Genomic DNA, 21,882 nt, shown 5'->3' on the forward strand with positions numbered 1-21,882 from the left:
GTATCTATGGAAAATTTTTGGTTTTCTGGATTAAATAAACTAATATTAAATATTTAAAATACATTCTTTTAAAAATATTTTATTAATTTATTCATATTACATCTCAATTGTTATCCCATCCGTTGTATTCTCCTATTCCTCCCTCCCTCCCGCTTTCCCCCTACTCTCCTCCCCTATGACTGTGCCTGAGGGGGACTTCCTCCCCCTGTATATGCTCATAGGGTATTAAGTCTCTTCTTGGTAGCTTGCTATCCTTCCTCTGAGTGCCACCAGGCCTCCCCATCCAGGGGACATGGTCAAATATGGGGTGCCAGAGTATGTGAGAAAGTCAGACCTCATTCTCCACTCAACTGTAAAGAATGTCCTGTCCATTGGTTAGATCTGGGTAGGTGTTCGAAGTTTACTGTACGTATTGTCCTTGGCTGGTGCCATAGTTTGAGCAGGACCCCTGGGCCCAGATCCGCCCATCATAATGTTCTTCTTATAGGTTTCTAGGACCCTCTGGATCCTTCTATTTCCCCATTCTCCCATGCTTCTCTCACCTAGAGTCCCAATAGGATGTCCTCCCCTCTGTCGTACTTTCCTGGTAAGTGAACACTTTCATGGGACATGCTCCTTGGGCTAGTGTCCAATTATAAGTGAGTATATACCATTTGACTCTTTCTGCTTCTGGGTTAACTCATTCATTATGATCATTTCTGGTTCAGTCTATTTGTTCACAAATTTTGGGAATTCCAGCTATTAAAATATATTCCTAATTAGCTAGAAATATACCTAAGATGTCTTTTGCAGTCTGTTTCCTTTTGTTGGTACTTTCTTGTTGCTATAACAGGCAAATATCCCTGCTAAAAAGCTAAGAGAATTAATTTCCTTAGAGCTAAGAACCAAAGCTTGCTCCTCAGGTGACAGGCTGCTTTTTTCCCTGAAGAAGCTGGATCACATAAAAAATATGAAGTACATACTTAGTACCCTAAAAAGAAGAATACTCGGCTAGGAATACATGGCCCATATTCATGAAATATTTTGTTTTTCTGTTTTACTGTTAATTCGCTTAATAATATTTGTGTATTTTAGAATTCTCATTTTTGGAACTCTCTGTTTTGTATGGAACATACTTTTTTTTTTAAGCTGTTATTTATAGTCTCTTGTAAATTTCACTCAGGCTGGCCTAGAAAAGGCTGTACTTTTTCTCTTATATGTAGTTTTTTTAACTCAATAACTTTTTGGGTTAGGATGATTATAAGTGTGAAAACCCTAATTCAGTTTTTAACTTTGTGAAAATTTGAGTTTTTATAACATACTTCAAAGCTGAAAGATGTATTCGTAGAATGTGGATGTATATATACTAGTATGTACAACCTATGTAAGATTTTAAATTTTACTGAATATTTATATAATAAGGATGATCAATATTTTATTTTAATAGAAAAAGAGTACATGGAACAGCTCGCTGAAATGACAAGATTACTATTTAAACTCTCAGAAGTAAAGGATATCTTCTCAAAGGCTCAGATTGAACATTTGCCCAGCCCAGAAGACCCCAAACAAGCACTTATTCAATTCCTTGAGGTATTTTTCATTTATTAGTATAATCCTCCAAATAAGTTACAATTATTTATTTTTTAAAAAACCTTGAAGTGTCTTTTATAAGTTATTCACAGTAAAGCAGATTTACTTTCCAGCATGTTGATATTAACAACATGAAAATATGAAATTAACTCTGAAAATAATTTTAACCAATAAGCTATTTCTATATTGCTAACTCAGTTAATTCCATTGATTTCCAGTAGTTAAAATACAGTAAATTCCAGTAAAGTTAAAATACATTTGTATGATATTAGAGATATCTATAAATCCTAGTGATAGTAAATAATAGAGTAGTAACATGCAGGTGTGAAATACATGTTTCTCTTAAGTATTTTATGTAGCTCTTAAGTGAGTCCTTACCAAATTTTTGGGTCAAAAAGGAGGTAGGAGGCAGACTTTCCACTAGCAGTTTGGTCTCCTCTAATTTAATCCAGAATAAATGAATTTTTCTTTTTATCAGTAAGTCAGTGATAGGTTTCTGCTAAATGCTAGTCTGCATTATTTAGGACTCCTAAGGAATTTGAAAAATGTAAAGTAGTCCTTGATCTAAGAGGAGCTTTACTGGTTTGAGAATTTAAGATAACACAAAGATTAAAACAACGATATAATATGTTAAATACGTAATGTCAGTCTGTAAGTAGATTCACCAGTAGGAGAAAATTAGAGTGTCTTGGTGTACAACATGTAGGATTCGTTCTGTGACGAGCGAGCATAAAGGTTTTTGTTTTGTTTTGTTTTGTTTGTTTTTTGTTTTTAAGTGAGTCTGATTTGACTAGATACCAGTTTGTGAAAATTAGCAAAGGTAATATAAATTATGGTACAAGTTTAAGAGGAATTGAAAGCCAAACACATTGCTCCTTAGGGAAGGTTTCAAAGTCTTCTAGTCCTCATGGGACACAGCATGCAGCCACTAGAACCAGTCACAGAAAAAGGATGAAGGGTACACGGGGAGAAATCTGGACGAGAACACACACAGAAAGAAAAGAAGGACAGAAGGAAGGAAGGGAGAGCAAAAAGCATCTATGAGAAAATTTCCAGTGAAATTACACAGGACATAGTTAATTCTGAAGCAACAATTTGTGGTAAAACATCAGATTTTAGCCACAGAAACTCTTTAGCACTCAGTGTCCCAGCTAGTTATGTACACTCCCTGTGTCTTACACTTTGTATTCCAGACTTGGAATGATAAGACTTGGAGAATCAAAGCAAGTGTCCAATATAAAACCTACGATTGCGTGGGAATTGCATTAAGTATTGTATTATTGTATCATGTGTTATGAGTCATTCTCCTAAGAGAGTCACAGTAAGAGTTCCTTCAAAACTCTAAAGCTCCAAACACCAGCTAAGGCCCCTTCTTAGAAGTGGGCCTTTTTAATAAAGTACCAATATTATGTTTAATGTGTTTTTTCTGCATGGAAATAATAGTATGATATGGTATATAAGTAGTTATCTTCTAGTTACTAAGAAATACATTATGGAGCTTGGAAGATGATTCATCAAATAAAAGCACCTGTTGTTCTCATAGGGTACCCAGGCTTCATTCCAAACACTCATATGGCAGCTAGCAGCCAGTTAACTAATTCTGGGAGAGCCACTCTTCTCTTTTGGCTTCTGTGGGCACTGCATACATTAAGTTTTTTTAAAAAGTGTATGTGTGTGTTTGTGTGTGCACATGTCTGTGTCCGTGTTTGTGTGTGTGCCTTGGTTAAGGTTTCTATTGCTGTGAAGAAACACCACGATCATGGCAACACTTAAAAAGAAAATCATTTAATTGGGGCTGGCTTACAGTGTGAGAAGTTTAGTTCATTATCATCATAGTGGAATCATGGTGGCACACAGCAGACATGGTGCTGGAGAAGGAGCTGAGAGTTGTACATCTGAACAGGCAGCAGAATGAGACTGAGCCACTGAGTGTCAGATTGGATTTCTGAGACCTCAAAGCCCAACCCTTGGTGATCCACCTTTAACAAGGCCACACCTTCTACAGCAGGGCCACACCTAAAGTGCCACTCCCTAGGAGTCTGTGGGGACCATTTTCTTTCAAACTACATAGGTTATATAGAAATACATATTGGTTTTGTTTTTGTTTTTGTTTTTGTTTTTTTTTTTTTTTAGTCTGGGGGGAATTAAAGTTAAACATACTTCTTGGGGTACCATGGTCAGTAATATCAAGTATGATCAGTAGGCTCCTCCCTCTCCCAATGTTCTCAACTTTAACACTGTACTGACGTTTGCACAGAATCTATAAAAGTGTTAGTATGAAGCAGTACCATGGCCTCAGATTATAATAATATCCACTAGAATTTATATTTTTGTGTGCTCACAGAAAAGTAAAGTTAGTTCATTGAAGAATAGCATTAATTAGGGAGTAAAATTGAAAAGTTCATCAAATTTCAACCCTTAAGCTCATTCTACAAATGAAAATGCAGAGTGCAAGTGGAGGGCTTCAGTGTGCCAAAGCAGTGCATTGTCTAAAGAGAGAGCCTGTGAGCACTTGAGTCAGAAGCTGAGCTGACTGCTTTTATCTTGAAAGAAAACTGACAAAATGTGATTATTCAGACTTGGGCATTTGGCAGACATTCTTTCTTTTTTTTAACCCCCCCCAGAAATGAATGAAGTAAGTAAGTCTATCACTTCAAAGAAAACAACTGACAGTATCTGTTGCTAATAATGCAGTTCAGGTTTTCAAGAGAATTAAAATTTGAGAAATTTATATAAGCCTTCACGAGCTGAGAGTTTCCTGATATTTAAAGACTTCTGTGAGAATGCGACAGTATCAATGTGTATCATTTTTTTCAGGATGGAAAAGCAATATCACTCATTAACATTAAAATTCCCAGGTGCATTTTAGCAAACATTTATGGGTAAAGGGCTCATTCAGAGTTACTGAGTTCTGTTTTAGTGATGTGGTTGTAGAGTCCTAGTTAGGTACTATTAACCTCCAAGAAATATCACTGTAATATTTTGGCATAATAGGAAGGAAAGCTTCTCAGTTATTTAAAACAGTTCTCAAAATACTTTTTCTAGCTATATGTATTTGTGAGGTTGGATTTTATTCACTCATTGTGCCCCTGCTAGCACCTTCTTCTTTCTCTTTGTATTTCATATGTGAGAAGTCTAGGTTCCTAATTAAACGTGACCTAAACAATAAAAAGGTTTTCAGGGTAATTTATGCCTAGTATGTGTACAAGGGAACCAAGATCAAAGTTTGTGGACTTCTGAAGAATGAAATATTTAAACAACACAAAGCTAAGTAGAAAAGAATTAATTAATATAATATATCTCTTCTCATTTGCCCACTTCCCTGGGTTTCTTTCCTTTTTTTTTTTCATTCCACATGACCTACTTCTGTTTAGCCTCTCGAGGCTGTGCTTCCTTTCTTCCCCCATCTTAACTGGACATCCTGGATGTCTTCTAGACATCTTTAATGTCAGCTATTCTTAACAGTGCTCTCAGAACTTGTCATCTTTCATTGTTTGCTCACATCTATACACAGTCAACCTTGAGACCATACATCTCCTTGCTTTTGTCCTCTGACTTACCTAGTAGGAGCTGGTAAGGAGGATCATATAACTATGGTGCTATTTATTGTGCTATTTATAGTTCTAAAGAAGGCCATTGAAGTCCTTTGTGAATTCCCAGAGTGATCTGAAAACACCTTAAATTTTCTAACCCATCATAATTATCTCTTAATTCTTTTTAAGCTTCTCAAAACCTGCTTGCCCTCGCATTCCTCACAAGTTTGTTGGGGTTTTTTGTTTTTGTTTTTATGTTTGTCTTTTCTTACTACTTCACCTTGCACTTCTGTTGACCACCACTTTGTTGTTCCATGTTTAGCCTCTCAACCATGTTTTTCTGCCCCCTCCACTAAGCACATTAAGCTTTATTAAGAATAAAGAATATTCTTTAAATTGTAAATTGTGTAGGGACATCATTTCATATCATAGAGCTGAATTAAGAGATTTTACTTGTAAAAATTTGGTAATGCTAGCAACTCTTTCCTATAGGAATGTGAAGATTTCCAGTCATATGTATTATGTTCCAACCTATGAAGAACGCTTTTTCTGGTTTCATGATTCTTGTATAACAGTTAGATGTTTCTCCTCTAATGATTTTGCTGAATCAGATGCTCTGTAAATAATTACTGATAAATTTATTTACTTATTTTTTATAAATTCTTCCTTTGACCTTTAATTATAAAAGGCAGGTAAGGTTTTTTGTTTGTTTGTTTTCAAAGACAGGATGTTTTTCATGTAGCCCTAGCTGTCCTGGAACTCACTCTGTAGACCAGGGTGGCCTTGAATTCAGAGATCCTCCTGTCTTCTGCATCACCACTGCCTGACTTTCAGTTAAGTTTTAGTTGTTGTGAATCTTTATTGGAAATTTAAGAATGAAAGCCTAAGTATAAGATACACGTGTAATAAGAAAAAGAATTAGTTTTCAATGTCTATATTGTACAAGACTTGGAATGTTAAATCATGTTTTCCTTTGTAGGCTGTTGGTGAGACTTACAGGACTCTGCAGACATTTTCTGATAAATCGGCCATGGTCACAAAGTCTTTAGAATATCTTGGTGAAGTATTGAAATACATAAAGCCTTATTTGGGGAAAAAAGTTTCCAGTGCAGGGCTGCAGCTGACTTACAGGATAATGGGTATGTATTTCTGACATGTTTTTGTTAGAAACATTTCCTTAACTCATGCCAATCAGGTCCAAGTAGAAAGAAATATGTAGGCCAAATCATTTGGGCAGGCATGAGAAACATGAAATACAGTAGTTTGTTTCCAATAACGTATGCCGGCCCTCATTATTTGTTGTCCTTTTGTTGATACTGATATTAACTGTGGTCATTACAATATATGTTCAAGCTAACTGCTGCTAATTGTCCATTTTAATTACATTGTGAATATCCAAACCACTAAAATGAACTGTCTGTTAATGTTTACGTTCTACATTTGGCTAGAAGTTAAAACACCAGGAAGTCATCATGTTTCTTCATTGTTTGTGGTCTCTGCATGAAGGATGTCCAGAAGGGACATAGTATACTACCAATGATTAGTCTTCAAATTGTACTCCTCACAAACTTTTTGTCTTTTCAAAAATAAATCTTTTTGTGCTTGTTCTGTAACTATAGGGTTCATGGGTTTGTTTGTTTGTTTTTTTGTTTTTAGCAAGTCCACAATTTGAATGTCTTCATTGATTAAAACCATGTTGTTAACCAGAAATAGGAACTGAATAAAAGGAAATAAGAAACATTTCCTTAGAAGTTTTATATAGAATTTAAGATTTGCACTTTTTTTATTTCTCTGTGGCCAGAACCTTACATCTATTCCCTTTAATCTTGTGAATGTATAAATAAACCTTATTTGGGCTGTCTGAAATCTTTTATCTTTGTTGTGAAAGATAAAAGAAAATATGAGGCTGTGGAAACGTGGATAATGTAGAAGGTACTGAAAGCAATGCTTGCAATTCAGATTTCTCAGTTTTACCAAAAAAGCTAGTGGAGATAGATTTATAAATTCAACAGAACGACCTACATTATTATTTTAGCAACTCAAGCTTATGATTTATTAGTCTTTATGAAAGTTTTCTGACATTACCAGATTTAGTTTTTTCCAAGGTAAGTGGATGATTACAGAGTATGTCTTTACATTACAGTGTACATGATAGATGTGTCAAGAATCACAATCCCGGGTGGATTGATCATTTGTGGATTTTTGTGCTTATGAAAAACTGAGGGCTTTTTGCTGTTGTTGTTTTGCCTTGAGCTTTTTTTTCTTTTTACACACATGTAGGTCTTGATTCTTTCCATTTGTCTAAATCTCAAATGGTGGGAATTGATTATACGGCTAATAAATTGCTCATTTATTCATTAGACATTAGAATGAGTAACTTGCTGTTTCTTTATATAAAACACTTAGAACAGAATGGAGAAAGAGCAAGACTATAGGCTTGAGAGTTGTAGCTTAGCTTAGTGTGTCAGTGTTGGGATATCATAGCCATGGGAGGGGTAGAAGCACTGAAAGTGGCTTATAGGTGTGCCAGTTCCTAACTCAGGATACCTCTGCTGCCCCTTTACAAGGCTGCTGGTGCAAGGCACTAAAACGGCTTTCCAAGATAACGAGACTATCTGGGATCCTAATAATAGTTCAGTAATTTTGAAAAAAAAAAAAGGAATTATTAGATCAGTAGTCCCCTCGATTCCTTTTATAGTGTCTTTCTGAGGTTGGGGTAGACTGGAGAATTTTACTTTGGGTTTGGTTTAGTCTTCTCTTTTTTTTTATATCATATTTTTCTGTTTCTGTGCACTTCATTTCACTTTCCCTGTGCCTTTTGTTTATTGTTAATTCCCTTGGTTGAAATTTTACTGATGACTCTTTTAATAAAGAGTGAAATGGATGCCTTAAGGTAAGTCTTTTCACTCCTGGTATATGTTTCTTCCTGCTATCTGTTTTAACCTATTTCTGTGATGAAATAAACTTTGTACATAGAGTAAGAAAATATTCTGATTAGGATATAATTGTAACTGAAGATACTTCTTTTCCTATTAGGAATTCTTGTTAAGTCATGGGCACAAATCTTTGCCACCTCTAAAGCACAGAAATTGCTCTTTCGGATAATAGATTGTTTACTGCTGCCGCATATGGTGTTACAGCAAGACAAGGAGTTGCCTGCACCCATGCTGACTGCAATTCAGAGGAGTCTTCCTCTCTATCTCCAGGTATGCCCAGTGTGCAAACTCCCTCAAAGCACAGTTTGAAATACAGATATAAAAGCCAGACATTGTAATCCCAAAAGTACATGTCCCAGTACTACTTTTGCCTACTGGATGTCCCACATATTTCCTGCCACAGCCATAGTTATTTTTTTTTAAATTGACAAGTATTGAAGCCATATAATACACGTGATTCCTTTTACATTTGTCTTAAACAAAGCTGAAAGAGGCAAATTTTCAAGAAGCATGAAGTGGGAAAGAAGGCGAGGACCTCAAAAGTTTTCAGAAACTCACTCAGTATTTTCCTTGCAGACCTTAGTTCTGTGGTAGCCAGACTAGGGTAACAGAGACAGAATAGGCAGCACCACAGAGAACACTGGGTGTGAAGGGCAGGATGCCTAGGAGTCAGAGGGCTGTTCCTGTCAGAGTGAGTCTTAGGATTTCAGTTGCTGCAACAAGAAACACCATGACCAAAAAGGAAGTTAGGTAGGAAAGGGTTTATTTAGTTTACACTTCCATACTGTTGTTTATCACCAAAGGAAGTCAGGACAGGCATTCAAGCAGGGCAAGGTCCTGGAGGAAGGAGACGATGTGCACAGAGGCCATGGAGGGATGCTGCTTAGTTTATTCATGCCTTGTTCAGCCTGTTTTCTTATAGAACCCAGGACTGCCACCGTATGGATGGAACCATGCAAAATGGGTTGGGGCTTTCCCCATCAATCACTAATTAAGAAAATGCCTTACCACTGGAACTCATGGAGGCATTTTCTCTACTGAGGCTCCTTCCTCTCTGATGAACTCTAGCTTTTGTCAAGTTTACACACAAAATTAGTCAGTATAACTGACCTGACCCCTTGTCAACATAACACATGAACACATCACTATTAAGCCAGAGCCCTTCCTTTCTTATTTATTCCCAAGATCTCACATTAAAAACATAAATAACTTTAAAAGTCTTTATAAAATTCTGTCCCTTTAAAATAGCCAATCTTTTTTAAAAATCCAAAGTCTTTTACAATTCAAAGTCCCTCAACTGTGGGCTCCAGTGAAATATTTATTACTTCAAGAGGGAAAAATTAAGGCACAGTTGCTATCAAATCAAAACAAAATCAAACTCCATCTGTTAGTGTCTGAATCCACTCATGATCTTCTGTAACCTCCAAAGGGTTTGGGTCACTTCTTCAGCTCTGCCCTGTGCAGTACACACAGCTTGTCCTCTGGGCTCCTGCTGGCTCTACTGCACTGCTGTTGGTGTTCTTGGTGATCATCCTATGCTTACTGGAATCTCCAAAATGCTGGGGTCTTCTGCTGCACCTGGGCTGCAATTTCACTAATAACCTCTCATAGGCTCTCTTCATAGTGCCAAGCCTCAACTTCTTTGCATGACCCCTTCAGTCCTGAGCCTTCAGCTGCCACTAAGGCTGCACCTTCACTGATGGCTTTTCCTGGTCTCACACAGTGCCAAGCCTCAGCTACTCTCCATGACCCCTTCATGCCTTCATAACCTACTGCTGTTACCTGCATGTCTCTTACATATTACCAAGTCTGGGTGCCAGCCCTAGGTATACAACCTTGGCTGCCTCTGGAATACAGTGTCTCGGTCCTCTCAAGAAACACTTCCCAGAAGAGATCATCATGACCGAGGTGATGATGATCTCTTCTTACTACTAATTTCTTAGCTTCAGCTAACCAGCATCAATTGTCCTAGTAATACGTTTTACTACAGCAGTGCTGGTCTCTTGTTGAGGATCTTAACTCAAAAGAGCAATTGACCCTAATAGACTTTTTAAATTTCCCTCTGAAATGTCAAAAGCCAGGCCTCCATCTTCTGCACTGCTCTCAACATTCTTATCTTCCAAGCTTCTAAAGAACATACATCCCTGCCCGCCCCAGTGACTCAGGGCTGTAATCCCCGCACCTGGGGAGGCAGAGGCAGGTGGATTTCTGTGAGTTCAGGCCAGCCAAGGCTATACAGAGAAACTCTGTCTTGAAACAAACAAAAAAATCCAACTGAGCTCTCAGTACTCAACTGGCTTTTCTAGCCCAATATTTTCTTTTTTTTTTTTTCTTTTTTTAAAAAAAATATTTATTTGTTATTATGTATACATTTATACCTGCAGGCCAGAAGAAGGCATTAGATAACATTATAAATGGTTGTGAGCCACCATGTGTTTTTCTAGGAATTGAACTCAGGACCTCTGCAGGAACAGTTAGTGTCCTTAACCTCTGAACCATCTCTCTAGCCCTAGCCCAGTATTTCAAAGTCCTTTCACAATCTCCTCCTCCCCAAACAAATAAAAAAAACAGTCAGTTCTATCACAGCCTTGCCCCACAATTTTGGTACCAGCTTGTCTTAGGGTTTCTGTTTCTGTAATGAACACCATGACCAAAAGCTAGTAGGGGAGAAAAGGGATTATTTTGTCTTAAACTTTTCATACCACTTTTCCTCAAGTAAGGAAGTCAGGATAAGAACTCAAAGAGGGCAGGATCCTGGATGCAGGAGCTCTGCTACAAAGGCAATGGAAGGTTGCTGCTTATTGGCTTGCTCTACCTGGCTTGCTCAGCCTGCTTTCCTTTACAACTCAGGACTACCCTCCCAGGAATGGAAGCACTCAATATGGGCTGGGTCCTCCCCCATCAATCACTGATTAAGAAAACGTCTTACAGCTGGATCTCCTGGAGGCATTTCCTCAGCTGAGGCTCCTTCCTCTCTGAGGACTCTAGCTTGCGTCAAGTTGACACACAGAACCAGCCAGTACAGTGATCTAGACAAGGGCAAGACTTTAAGAAAAAAATCTAGCATACTGGGGAAAATGATTCTTTTCTGTTTGGAAATTCATAAAGGAAGAGACATACAATGGAAAGCTTTATATTCAATGTCAAAAATTAGGACTTTATCTCATACATAGGAAGTATTAGTAGATTTTGGGCAAAGAAATGGGAGTTCTGCTTGAATTTGAGAAAAATGATTCTAGTGTGGGAGTTAGATTTAAGACCCAGGAATTAGAGTATTGAAATACTAGAAGGCACTGAGATTAGAACCTGTGTAGATGTTAGAAACTCTGATGAGCTCTCATTAAAAGTACGTGCTAAGGGTTGGAGAGTTGGCTCAGGGGTAAGAGCACTTTTTATTGTTGCAGATTACCTGGGTTTGATTCCCAGCTCTCACATGGAGGCTCACCACCTCCTCAAGTACCAGCACATGTGGTGCACAGACACACAAAAGCAGAACACTCAAATACATAAAATAATAAAATTACATCTTTAAAAAAAATTTAAAGTACATGCAAAGTGGTAGAGAAACAGGAATGAATGCTTCCTAGATAGACTAGTAGAGTCTAGAAGGTGGTGGTGGTAACTAAATTGGGGGATTCTAGAAAAGCAGCCATGAAGATAATTGGGTTTTTGTTTGTTGGTTAGTTTTTTTGTTTTTGTTCTTGTTTTGTACTAGATACAGTGACACATACTGGTAATGCCAGGACCTATGAGTTCTGGGCCAGGCTGGAACATAGAGAAAAAGCTGGCATTTTAGCAGCTTTAGTGTGAATTGACATAGAATGTGTAAATAATGATGTCTCATGGGCAGTCTGAAATACTGATCTATTTTATTAGTCTGCTATATGCTAGTGAAAATTAGACCTTTCTAAATTTGAAGTTTCCCAAAGAAGCCGAGGTAGACAGGGTCAGATCTTTAATTAGTTGATGCGCACTCTCTTCCATGTTGGATTTGTTTATGTGTTTGTTTTGAGATTCTTGAGAAGTTTTAAGCCGACTAGGTAATGTGTAAGTTTAGTGTGCCATGAAGCAGAAGGACAAAGAGCAGGAACAGAGCGAGGTCTGGTAGTCAGTTGCATGAAGAAACAGATAGGTGTGTGCAACAGATGTGAGTACCAGGAAAGTCTGGAGGCTTGTTCTGTGTGCTCCTCTTAAACTGAATTTACTTGTGAGAATTTGTAAAAGTTGGTTAAGTAGTAAGTTGAGACTTTTGTTGAATTATCCACTTGACAGAACTATCAGGAAACTGCATCTTTAATTTTTAAAAGTCCTCTGCTCTCTCTGAGTCTGTCTTCCACCTCACTGTGCCTGTTCCTTTAAGAGACTGAGTGGGTGGGCTCTACTGTTTATTGTTTTAGTTGTGTTCTTGCCAGTATTTCAACAGCTCTACACTAATTTTTACTACAGATGAATGTCTAGAGTTTATTCCTGGATAAGCATCCAATTATGGCTACAGTGGAATTCTAACAAACATACAGAAAGATATTTCTTCTTCTGAGAGAAAGAGTTTAATCATTTCTAAGTATTAAATACTGTTATATGAGAGTATTTGCTAACTTTCATGCATATGGAAGGGCTTACATCAACACACGTGCAGCACGACACTGTGAAGTCTTGTGACTTCTATTAAGCTCTTAATTTCTCTGAGCCTCAGTTTTCTAGACTGAAGGATGGAAATGTAATATTAACTCATTTGTTTTAGAAATTGAAATGACTAATAAATATAAACTACTTGGCACAGTATCACATAGAAAAACTTCTAAGGACATGTCTAGTCTCAGTCCAAACACCCACATCCCTCTCCCATTCTTAAAAAATTACTCCATTTCATTTCATGACCAATTTTTTTTCTTTTTTTTTAAAAGCACAAATGTTATGTTATTAACCAAAATGGCTGAGTGATAACTCCCTTTCTCCTCTCTGTGCATCTGTGGGGTGGGCTTTTTCGCCTTTTTAATCTTTTTGTTTGATGACAAACTGAGCTTTAAATACTGTTAAGAAAAACAAAAACAAAAGACTGATGACACATGTGTATGTGCCTTTTAAAAAACTACTCTAATTTATTGGAGTTTCTTATATCTCTTTCTCCCTTCTCCCTAATCCCAACACCTCAACACCAGGTAGGAGAGAAAGGTTAGTGGTGAGAGGGGGTGGAGTTTTCCTTAGTTACTTCTTGCTGGTTAGGGTCATTGGGTTCCTTGGGGCAAGTCCAATCTTCGATTCAGGATCTCTCTAACTTTTTTCCCCCATCAAACTGCATCAGTAGCAACCAGGAGCAGCACAGGGGAGCACCAGCATTTTCTTTTTTCCCTTCTCTCTCTCTTTCCCTCTCCCTCTCCCTCCCTCCCTCCCTCCCTCCCTCCCTCCTTCCCTCCTTCCCTCCCTCCCTCCCTCCTTCCCTCCTTCCCTCCTTCCTCGCATTTATTCCTTCTCAGAGTCCCCAGAATTAAACTATCTGCAGCAGAGCCACAAGAGACAAATAGTTTGCTGCTGTGGACAATCTGAATCAGTCCCATATCCCACACCTGGGATTAAAAGAAAGACAGGTTTATTTAACAGAGTTCTTAAATACACCAAAACTTTCAACTCCATACATGTATTTTACAACTCAGTAATGATATGGGTATGTAGTTGATGATCATGGTAGTCAAGTATTTTGTGCAGGAGGAAGAGAGGAAGAAACACATTCTCCTTCTCTTCCTGACTACTTACCTTACTTCTTTTGGTCACGCCACTAACACATACATACTTGGTTAGATTCCACAGCCATTGGTACTATCCAGAGTCAGCTCAAGAAGGGTCATGTGTGTCTTACCAGTTCTTGATAGCAGAAGTCCTGTTTGATGGTGACAAGGCACACTCTTTATCATGAATGTTAATGCTGGAGAACATACTAGTAGATTCCTAAACACTATTTGAAATTTTATCTTTTAGCATTTCTCTTTTTTCTTATTTTTTTTTTCATTCTATAGGGCATATGTATTGTATGCTGTCAGTCTCAAAATTCAAATGCCTACTTGAATCAATTGCTAAGGAATGTCATTGAGCAGTATATGGGGCGGTTTCTCCCGGCCTCACCCTGTATTTCCGATCTTGGACAACATCCTGTTCTGTTGGCCCTGAGAAGCCTTGCCTCTGTTCCAGTGATGATAACTCTAAGAAAGCACATCGTCCATGCCATAAGGTACATATAATTATTATAAAGAAGTATATGTAGAAGTTATTAATATCAAAAAGTAATTCAGAGTTATATCAAAAATATTGTCTCAGTATTGTGGTAGCTTAGAAACAACATTTTCCCCAGGAAGCATTAAGAATTTGTTGCATCGGGTAGGAAGAAAATGTAATTATATCTTAATTTCCATAAAGATATGTTTAAGTGTTAGTTTCTTATTACTGTCAAGTATTATTGCACAGTATGGCTATAATAACTATTTGCTCATTTTCCTACTGAAGAGACCTCTCTCTTTTCCTAAATTTATTATATTATTTCTAGGAATAACACATAAAGTTAACATAGCATTTATACAAAGTTTCTTTGTGAACATATATTACTATTTCTCTGGGATGAATGGTAGGAGAGTGACTGTTGGTCACTGAGACAGCTACATAATTGAAGAGTCTACCAGAGTGTTGTTAAAATTCTATTTGCTTTTAAAATCATGTCAGTTTTATTATATGTGTGTTACTTTCCTTATATACATCCCTAAAAACACAATTTTTATGGCCTGGAGAAATGACTCAGTGGTTAAGAGCACTGACTGCTCTTCCATAGAACCCAGGTTCAATTTCCGGCACCCATATGGCAGCTCAGAGCTGTCTGTAACTCCAGTTCCAGGGGATCTAACACAGCACACATGAGATAAAATTTTTTAAAAGGAAAAGGAAAAAGTTGCTTTTAAAAGAGATGTATTTTTATGGTCTTCATCACAATAGACATTGTATTGTATACTATATAATATGTAACAATTAGTTTATGAAAGATAATGGAAAATGTGAATGCTGATAAGTAATATGAAGTCTCGTGTTATTCGTATATTGTTTATCTTAGTTCTTTTATTTCCTGTCTTGTATTAACACTTTCTGTAAAATACCTGCTATCAAGGATAGGTCAACTCCCCTGTCCCTGAGCATCCTGAGCACAGGTTCTCTATAGAGAACCAATGCTAATGTTGGCACAGTGAGCTCACCAATAAAGCTCAGTGTGGACCTAGCTGTCACTTCTCACCAAAGCTCTTTTAGCTCAACCACAGAAAGATCAGCTTAACAGCCACAGACTAATCTGAGTCCTGACTGTTACCACTCTTCATGTAGGTCACTTGAGTGTGTCTCTAAGGTTGATTATGTGGGGTATCTTCCACTTTGGGGTGTTTCAACAAATACATATTGAAGGCATGATTTTTTCCCTCCTTGTAGGCTAGGCCTTCTTCTATACTGTCACTTGTAGAATATCAGATATAGCAGTTTAGTGTTCCGCACTTGTTGGCATCAGACCATAAAACCTTGTTTTGTATGAAAAATAGTGAAATGGAGCACATTAAAAAATATATATTGCTACACAGGTATTCTCCAACTCCTCAGCACTGAACAGCGACAAACGTGGACTTTCTTGGCAGTTACCAAAACATAAGCCCATCTCTCTTCATTCTTACTCTTAGTGGTTGGCTGATGTAGTATGGGATTCCCAGCTGCATAACCTAAGGTGCTGGTGTAGAAAGCCAGACTCCCCATTAGAAATGATGTTCTGAAGAAAACATGATTTTGCAGTGATGGAAAATAAACATAAGCCAGATCATTTTGGGTTATATTTTACATTCAAAGAAAGGATTTATCATATCTGCTAGATAAAATCACTTCAGTTGTCTTACAAATACAATTATCTACTACTTAGAAGGTATAGGAAGAATAATTCTAGAATATGGGCATTATTTGGGAGCATATTTTCTTGATTTTGGATCCTTGAAGTGATGAGAAAGGTACAGTGCCATCAAACTTAACTCAGGCGTAGGACTCATAGATGTGTCATTCCACTTGAAATAATGCAGGCGTGGGAGTGGTTTAGTAACATTCAGTCCTTCACCTTCAGTTCATGTTTAATCAAATTTAATTTCTTAAAGACATTTATTTATTTTCTATCACATATGTATGAATGTTTCACGTGCATGTATGGAATTGCACACCACATGCATGCCTGGAGCCTATAGACGCTAAAAGAAGGCATCAGATCCTTAGAACTAGAATTTTGAGTGGTTGTGAGCTGTGTTCTGTGGGCACCCGGAACAAAACTCAGCTCCTTACAACAGCAACAGGTGCTCTTACCTTTTGAGCCATGTCTCCACACTGAACTTCTTAAGTTTGTTTCTGTTTGTTTCTCTGTTCTTGTCTTGTCTTTTAACTAACTTTAACCATAACATTAGAAGATTCGGTAATAGAAATTATCTTTCCTTTGTCTTCATGCAGTATCTAACATTATGATACTATTTTTTATACTGTGGTAATGTAGATTATTGGTATCTAGTGTTGATAATTTTCTGTGTTTAAATGCTATCACTTTGTTCTCTCTGTCTTTCTCTCTGTCTCTGTCTCTCTCTCTCTCTCTCTCTCTGTGTGTGTGTGTGTGTGTGTGTGTAGGGGGCTTTCCATCATGAGAGCGCTAGACGATAATCTTCTAGGTCATTCTTTTGGCGTCATCTTTATTGTCCCACTGGCTTAGATTTCCCAGAAGGCTGGCTTGGTGGTCAATCCCTAAGATTAGCCTTGCGGTCCCTCTGTAGTGTTGATATTACAAGTACAAGCAACCATGCCTGGGTTTTTAATGTATGTTTTGGGAATTGAACTCAGGCCCTTATGACTACAAGGCTAGTAAGTACTTCACTGACTGAATCATTTCTCCAGATTTTCTTGATGATCTGATGTAAATACAGAATTCTATTCCTCTTATATCCCTAGAGTCATGTTACTTGGGCTGGAAGCTTTGTAGTCTTTGTTCATTTCACATTTTCCTTTTCTTTTTTTATTCAGATTACAACTCAGTTGTTCTCCCATTATTCGTATCCTCCCATTCCTCCTACCCTCCCACCCCCACCTTGTTACTCTCCCTTAGGTTCATGCCTGAGGGGGATCTCCTCCCCCACTTCATGGTCACAGGCTATCAAGTCTCATCTTGGTAGTCTGCCTATTCTTTCTTTGAGTGCCACCAGGGCTCCCCACCAAGGGGAGGTAGTCAAATATGGGCCACCAGAGTTCATTTCACAGTCAGTCCCTGCTCTCCACATAACTGTGGAGGATGTCCTGTCCATTGGCTAGATCAGAGTAGGGGTTCGGTGTTTACTACTTGTATTGTCCTTGGTTAGTGCAATAGTTTGAACCGACACCCCTGGGCCCTGATCCACCCGTTACGATGTTCCTCTTGTAGGTTTCTAAGATCCGCTGGATCCTTCTATTTTTCCATCTCCTATATTTCTTACCTAGAGTCCCAGTAGGATGTCCTCACATCTGTCTCAATCTCCTGGTAAGTGAAGACAAGACATTCATGGGACATGCCTTTTGGGCTCGTATCCAATTATAAGTGAGTATATACCATGTGAGTCTTTTTGTCTCTGGGTTAACTCACTCAGTATGATCATTTCTAACTTCCTCCACTTGTCCACATTGTTTTTTATAGCTGAGTAGTATTCCATAGTGTAAATGTACCACAGTTTCTTTGCCCATTCTTCAACTGAGGGACACTTAGGCTGTTTCCAGATTCTGGCTATTATGAATAAGGCTGCTATGAACATGGTTGAACATATGTCCCTGTTGTGTGGTAGAGCATTGGTATATTCTAAATCCATACAAGAAATACGGCTCAGAACTAAACAGAATTCTCAACAGAGGAATATCAAATGGCTGAGAAACAACTAAAGAAATGTTCAACATCTTCAAGTCATCCAACAAATACAAATCAAAACAACTCTGAGATTCCATCTTACACCCATCAGAATGGCTAAGATCAAAAATTCAAGCGACACCACATGCTGGCGAGGATGTGGGGAGAGAGGAACACTCCTTCATTGCTGGTGGGAATGCAAACTAGTACAGCCACTTTGGAAATCTATCTGATGCTTTCTCAGAAAACTGGAAATAGGGCTTCCTCACGACCCAGCTATTCCACCTATTTCACATTTTTCTTATCATATTATACTATGGCTGTCATTGTATCTAGTCTTCCTTCTAAAAAGAGTGCACTCTTCCCTCTTTTTTCTTTTTCTTTTTCATATAGGTTCTCAGTGTCACCCTGCTTGGCCTGGAACTCAGAAAGAGTCACTAGTTTCTGCCTTCGTATTACGTAGGATTAAAGGTGTGCAACACCAAGCACAGCCAGATTACTTTTCACATGTCTCTCCCCCACAAACCTTCATTGTCTCCTTTTTGTTGTGTATTGTAATGTACTTTAGCTACCCAAAGAGTGTCACTTTTCTGTTAATAGTGTCCCTGTCCTACACATACCACACTGACCATGGTTTCATTATTGCTATTGAAAATGCTTTATACTTCCCTACATTAAAGCTTTGTCCTTCCAGCCTCTTCATTGAAATACCATCCCTCTGTGCTTGGTCTTCCCTTGTAAAGCTGCACCTAATACCACAGGGTAGCACATGTATGACCCAATTTTCAGGTTCAGAATAGTTTTGCTCAGTTGGATCTGGATTCCAGCAAGATTATAGTAATCTGTTAGGGTGTTTGAGGCATTGTCTGCTTTTAATATAAGCTCCGTAACAGATAAGGAGATGAATTCAAATCCCTAACATCAAGTTAAGCCTCTCGTTTAGTATCCCAACTGTATTCTCAGCTTTCTCTCTACTTCATGTCTAGCTAAGGATGGTTTTTATTCTCCTTTCTTTGATAGGTTCCACTTGACTAGAAATGTGTATGGGTATTTGTTTTGTTATCAGTATTCAGTAGAAATAGAGGTAGACTGCTATGGCTCCTCTGTTCTGTACTTTCCTAATATGTGATCCATTTGAGTTAGTCCTTTCTCAGAACTCCTGATGAGTGAGTTCTGCTTATGGTTGTCAAAGCACCATTTGCATATACTAAAAGTGCCTTTTTTTTTTTTTTTGGTCACATCTAACTTTTCCACTAGATAATGAGTCTTGCGTTTCATATTTTTCACTTAATTGTATATGCTTACTTTTAATTTGTTCCTGGTATCTAGTGTATGCCAAATAAATGTTTATTTGGGACATTAGCAATTCAGCAGTGCACAGAACAAAACAAACACACTACCTCAGATAGTGGTTATATCTAGGATGTAAAGTTGGTAGGAGTCACTTTGTATGTGGAACAAGAGTAGTTCTGAAATGTAGTTCCTTGAATGAGTTTATAAGCCCTACTGAGTTCTGTGTCTCCTTATTAGTATTAGTTTTCAGACATATATGTGCGTCTAGTTTCGACTGAGTAATATTTCAGGTTGGGAATGTACCTAAGTGGTAGGGAGCTTGCCTACCATGTATAAGGTTCATCAGCACCACCAAAATTAAAATATGATGTATCTGGGGTGGGGTAAGTAATGATTGGCCAATTTTCATATTATCTAGATTTTTAAAAATAAACTCAACAGTTTTCACACTTACTCATTTACTGAGCAGTGACCAGGATTAATTTTAAGACGTTATGTGGGAAGATGAGTCAAGAGGGTTGTTATCATTACAATCTCTTTTGAATTTTAATGTCAGAATTTATTGTACCCTAGGAGGTACTATTCAATCTGAAGTTAGTTCTCTAAATTTCCTACTGGAAGAAAGATAAAGCTGGAAGCTTATTCCTAGCATAGTTCTTTATATATTTAGAAATATAAGATCCCTCCTAAATTCTAAATAAATAAATGTGAGGGGAGATTTATTTATGCAAATTTGACATTAGAGGAAATGTTGATTCCTGGCAAAACTGATAAGGGATATGAGATATCCATGGGAAAGGGAAAAAACAAGTTAACAATTAGGTTAGCTAAGTTCATTTTATAACCAAGTTGCTGTAAATTTTGTTTATGTCTGTACTTGATTTTAGAGCACACAGTATACCAAAATGGTCTTTAAAGTTACCATGATAAAATATACATTCATTTTTAAAAGTATACTTTATTTAGGAAATAATTTTTCAGTATCTTTAATATTCATAGTATTTGATTCTGTTCAGTTGAAATAGAAGAAAGATAAAATAAAATTTGCTTCTTTTCAGGAAATCCTATTTTGAGTTTAAAGGGTCCTCACCCCCTCCTCGCTTAGCATCCGTATTGGCCTTTATCCTCCAGCTCTTCAAGGACACCAGCATGAGTGCTTGTGACATTGAACTACTCCTTCCTGGCATCATAAAATGTTTGGTGTTGGTCAATGAACCCCAAGGTTAGTTTGCTCAGCCTTGATTTTGTCAGCATTATCTGTGTGCATGTTAAGCAACTATTCTTCCCCATGGATTAAATTGATAGCTGTAGAAGGTACAGGGTTAATTTCTATCCCCTACTGTGTATCATGGCTAAAGAACCAAATACTATACAATAGCTGGGATGAGGTAGGGAAAATGATGAAATACTGACACATTTTAGCCTATTAGTTTAGAGTCGTTCCCCCTACTCCCTTCTTTTTCCTTTGGTGGGGCTTTTTAGCTATAAATAAATAAATAAATAAATAAATAAATAAATAAATAAATAAGGCTTATTATAATACCACATGAGACTTGGCAATTATCAGTTGTTGGGAGGTCAGTCTCTTCTCTTTGGTTTCCTGCTAGGATATTCAAGCTACGTGGGACAAAACTGGGATGCTCCTTTGATTCTACTCCATTTCCTGTTAGTCTTATCAGCCTTACTTTGAGTGTGATCTCTAGTCCTCCCTGTAAGATGCTTTTATTAAGCTTAGTGGGAATGCAGAACAGGAGTTATAGTTTGTCCTGATGAGCAGCAGGTTTTCTTCCTTGTTTTTGTGCAGAGGGGTGTGTATGTGTGTTAGTCTGAGTCAGGGAAGAGTTAATTGTTACATTTCTGTGTTTTACTGCCACTGGCAGGACAGGCCGTCTGGTGTCCCCAGAGAGAACCCATCCCTTTAGAAACATTCAACATGGTGAAGTGCAGTGAAAGCTTTGCACTTCATGCAAGATTTGCTTACTCAGAGCAGACAGTGCAGTAGTTGTCATGTAGCCATAGTTTCCTGTGGTTTTACCTACATGTTATCAGCAGTGGGCCAGCAAGACTAAATGAGGAATTCTATGAGTAATAGTTCATAAGTTTTAAATCATATGCCATTCTGAATAACTGTATCTAGACATGCCTCTGAGACAAGGAAAGTAGATAACCTTCCTTACCTTGGGGAAAGTGGGTGATAGCTATAGGGTAGTGCTTCTTTTTAAGATAACAAAAGTAGTATGAACCTGACTCTGGTAATACTTGCACAGCTCTGACAGTACTAAAATTCCTGCACTGTATGTGAGGCACCTGCTTTCATACACTGAGTCATGTAAGCTACAATAGTCAAGGTGGTAGTTGAAGCTATGATTACTCAGTTTGAAGACACTTAAGTTTTATCGAGCCCTTTAATGAGTTCTCACAGCATTAAGAACATGCACAGCAGCCATGCTAATCTCTGTTCTGTTCTAATCTGCTGTCTGTGCTTCTAGTTCCAGCACTCAGGAGGCAGAGGCAGGCAAATCTCTGAGTTCTAGGCCAGCCTAGCCTTCAGAGTGAGTCCAGGACAGCCAGGGCTATACAGAAAAGCCCTGTCTCAAAAATAAAACAAGAGCATGCTAAGTTTTCCATACACTTTGCTCAGGTC

General features: G+C 37.8%; 1 protein-coding gene across 4 annotated transcripts in view; it reads left to right on the forward strand.

The window, feature by feature from the left end:
- MMS22L (MMS22 like, DNA repair protein) overlaps nt 1-21,882 on the forward strand; it is a 120,633-nt gene that overhangs the window by 91,472 nt on the left and 7,279 nt on the right. For all 4 annotated transcript variants that reach the window (XR_014781234.1, XM_084792892.1, XM_084792891.1 and 1 more), the window contains 5 exons: nt 1,427-1,569; nt 6,082-6,241; nt 8,139-8,308; nt 14,050-14,261; nt 20,297-20,460. Coding sequence is in view for 3 of the 4 variants with exons in the window: in XM_084792892.1 (XP_084649018.1) it covers nt 1,427-1,569; nt 6,082-6,241; nt 8,139-8,308; nt 14,050-14,261; nt 20,297-20,460 (849 nt within the window). In the remaining variant the exon portion in view is untranslated. The remainder of the gene's footprint in view (nt 1-1,426; nt 1,570-6,081; nt 6,242-8,138; nt 8,309-14,049; nt 14,262-20,296; nt 20,461-21,882) is intronic.

Source organism: Acomys minous, assembly GCF_964271855.1.
Source record: "Acomys minous genome assembly, chromosome: 1".
NCBI classification, from domain to species: Eukaryota; Metazoa; Chordata; class Mammalia; order Rodentia; family Muridae; genus Acomys; species Acomys minous.